The following is a 3,708-nucleotide window of genomic DNA, read 5'->3' as shown; positions in this document are numbered from 1 at the left end:
TAAATGTGAGATAATACTGATACTGATAATGAAATGTATTGGGAGGTTGAGTTAAAGCCTCTTCAGGATGGCATACCAATGGAGAATGACTTCCCTGAAGAAGAATTTGATTAAGTTTATCATCAGCTAACTTTTATGCTAAATAGTTCTGTACAATTTTATCACGAGGTACAAATAAGCTAACAAAAAAATCAACAAAATTACAGGATACAAGATCAACACACAAAAGTCTGTTGTACTTATATACACTAGTAATTAGCAATCCTAAGCAGAAATTAAGAAAATAATTCAATTTACAATAACATCCAAGGGAATAAAATACCCAGAAATAAAGATGGCAATACTACTCAAAGTGATCTACAGATTTAATACATTCCCTACCAAAATTCCAACAAGACTTTTTGTAGATATTAACAAACTGATTCTAAAACTTATACAGAAAGTCAAAGAACAGCCAACACAATTCTGAAAATGAGCACGTTTTGGAGGACTCACTTTACCCAGTTTCAAGACTTACTATAAAGCTATTATATAATCAAAACAGCAAGATTTTGGTGAACAGACAGACATATTAATTAAGGGGATAGAAGAAAGAGTCCATAAACAGACTCACACAAATATAATTAACTGATTTTTTAAAAGGCATAAAGGCAATTCATGGAGAAAGAATAGCATTTTCAACAAATGATGCTGGAACAACTGGACCCCACTGAAGTGGGGGAGGGAGGTGCTGAGCTTAGTATGTGTGGAAATGGGTGGAGACTGTAAGACTAAAGACAAAAGGAGCATATAAGCACTGTTCTCTAGTTGATAAAGTTGTTTCTCACAGGGGTATGGGTTAACAATTTTAAAACTCCTATATGTGTACACTGGGATTGAAAATATAAGTAAATAGATGGCAAATGTTGGGAGCCAGGTTTCTCACTGCTGGAAGAAAAGGTTATAGACAAGCAAGGGGAGAAGCCTACAGCCAGCCATGTGGTACTGATTACAGTCAGATACATCAGTGTGAATTCATGTTTCTCTTAGTAGAGATACAGATGGATATCCACATGTATGTGTGTACACAAGGGTTAGTATACATAAATGCATTTCCTAGCTCTGTCATCTGAGAGAACCTAGAAACAATGACATTCCAATAGCAATGAGCACACCCAGCACCCAGATCTTGGTTTCTAACACCATTCTTTAATGTAGAAACCAGAGTTCATTGGAGGTATGGCTGGTTTTAGGGCTGACACAGGGAACACACAAGATGGGTCTAGGTTATCATGTAGTACCAGAAAATTAGGAAGTACTCAAAGGCAAACTGACGATGGGACTGCTGTGTATTGAATGTTCCCCTCCCCCAAAACTCATTGAAGCTTAAATTGTCACTCCCCAAATTCCAGGTGTTAGAAACTTGGCACCCACTGTGACAGTGATGAGAGGGTGGGAAATCCTATTGTGGTAATTGAAAGGTGGGACCTTGAAGAAATGATTAGATTCTGATGACCATGCCCTAATGAATGGATTAATAATGGTGGTCATGCACTTGTTTCTGTGGGCTGTAAAAGGAGAGCATTTGAGAGTCTCTCTCTTTCTCTGCTCCACCATTTTCTGCCATGTGAGACCCCTGCATTGCTGTAAAGCCACCACCAAAGAAGACTCTCTCCAGATGTGTTCCTTAGACCTTGGACTTCCCAGCCTCCAAAACTGTAAGCAATATATTTTGGTTTTTTACAAAGTACCCAGTTTCAGGTATTTTGTATAAGCAACAGGAACAGATTAATACAGAAAATTGGTACCAGAGAAGTTAGGTGTTGCTTATAACAAATACTTGAAAATGTGGAAGAAGCTTTGGAACTGAGTGTTGAGGAGAGGTTGGAAGAATTTGAAGTAAGGTAGAAAAAGAATTTGAGTAGGTAGAAAAAGCCTAGCTGCTGGTGGGAGTTTAGAAGACTAAAAAACCAGGAGGCTTGCCATATTGTGCGGCGGCGCCGGCGGCCGCGGCGGCTGATACCGGAGTCTCGCTCCGGCCGGCGGAGCCCCAGGCTGGGGCAGGAGCCGCAATGTCTCAGGCTGTGCAGACAAATGGAACTCAGCCATTAAGCAAAACATGGGAACTCAGTTTATATGAATTACAACGAACACCTCAGGAGGCAATAACAGATGGTTTGGAAATTGTGGTTTCACCTCGAAGTCTGCACAGTGAATTAATGTGCCCAATTTGTTTGGATATGTTGAAGAACACCATGACTACAAAGGAGTGTTTACATCGTTTTTGTGCAGACTGCATTATCACAGCCCTTAGAAGTGGCAACAAAGAATGCCCTACCTGTCGGAAAAAGCTAGTTTCTAAAAGATCACTAAGGCCAGACCCAAACTTTGATGCACTCATCAGCCAAATTTATCCAAGTCGTGATGAGTATGAAGCTCATCAAGAGAGAGTATTAGCCAGAATTAACAAGCACAATAATCAGCAAGCACTCAGTCACAGCATTGAGGAAGGACTGAAGATACAGGCCTTGAACAGGAAACAACAGATTGAAAATGGTAGTGGAGCAGAAGATAATGGTGACAGTTCACACTGCAGTAATGCATCCACACATAGCAATCAGGAAGCAGGCCCTAGCAACAAACGGACCAAGACGTCTGATGATTCTGGGCTTGAGCTTGATAATAACAATGCAACAGTGGCAATTGATCCAGTAATGGATGGTGCTAGTGAAATTGAATTGGTATTCAGGCCTCATCCGACACTTATGGAAAAAGATGACAGTGCCCAGACGAGATACATAAAGACTTCAGGTAATGCCACTGTGGACCACTTATCCAAGTATCTGGCTGTGAGATTAGCTTTAGAAGAACTTCGAAGCAAAGGAGAATCAAACCAGATGAACCTCGATACAGCCAGTGAGAAACAGTATACCATTTATATAGCAACAGCCAGTGGCCAGTTCACTGTATTAAATGGCTCTTTTTCTCTGGAATTGGTCAGTGAGAAATACTGGAAACTGAACAAACCCATGGAACTTTATTACGCACCCACAAAGGAGCACAAATGAGCTTTTAAACCAGTTCTGAGACTGAACTTTTTTATAGCCTATTTCTTTAATATTAAAGATGTTACTGTCATTACTTTTATGGACAGAGTTTGGATATGTTGTTCAATTTTCTTTCTGAGCCAGACTCGTTTACACTATTAGAATATTTCCCCCTTAATTTAAAATTTCCTTTTTGAAAGGGACTGAAATTATTCAGTATATTTTTCTTTCCTTTAAAAATATTTCTAAGTTGTGTGTTTTCACAAAGTGTGGTTCCATTTGGAGCACCCTTTTGACCCAGGACTTTTTCATAGTTCTGTATTCTTAAGATTCAGTGGCCATCCTTTTCTCTCCCTCCTCAAGAGTTTTTTAGGCCTATAGAATGTTAAATAACATGTATTCTGACCTTTTTTTTCCCCCAGAGTCTTGTATATTTATAGTTTTCTATATAAGCTGTAGTATCTTCATGAAGACCAAGGCTCAAACTTACTGTGCTTAAAAACAATTCTCATAGGCTTATTATTTTCATGGTATTTTCTTCCATAATATCTCATTTAGAAAAAGAGGTTCTTTATGAACTAAGTACCCATTGTCATGCAATGTTACTTTTTTTTTTTTTTTTTTTTCTCATTTTCCCCCCTGTTATTTTGGAATTTCTAGCCCTGGGGAAGAGAACCAAACA

The 3,708-nt window shown here is 38.9% G+C and overlaps 1 protein-coding gene across 1 annotated transcript; it reads left to right on the top strand.

Annotated features, from left to right (window-relative positions):
* The first annotated feature begins 1,963 nt into the window (after positions 1-1,963).
* On the top strand, positions 1,964-3,220 carry LOC134380608 (E3 ubiquitin-protein ligase RING2-like). Its single transcript, XM_063100629.1, has one exon. It carries the CDS (start codon positions 2,052-2,054, stop codon positions 3,045-3,047), a length of 996 nt encoding a protein of 331 aa, XP_062956699.1. The 5' UTR covers positions 1,964-2,051; the 3' UTR covers positions 3,048-3,220.
* The last annotated feature ends 488 nt before the right edge of the window (positions 3,221-3,708 follow it).

The sequence above is a fragment of the Cynocephalus volans genome, chromosome 6 (assembly GCF_027409185.1).
Source record: "Cynocephalus volans isolate mCynVol1 chromosome 6, mCynVol1.pri, whole genome shotgun sequence".
Classification (NCBI taxonomy): Eukaryota; Metazoa; Chordata; class Mammalia; order Dermoptera; family Cynocephalidae; genus Cynocephalus; species Cynocephalus volans.
The sequence above is the reverse complement of the archived record's forward strand: the minus strand, read 5'-3'. Positions and strand labels throughout refer to the sequence as shown.

Bases quoted from the DNA above. Each gene is read 5' to 3' on its own strand.
- LOC134380608 (XM_063100629.1), top strand. From the start codon at position 2,052: ATGTCTCAGGCTGTGCAGACAAATGGAACTCAGCCATTAAGCAAAACA.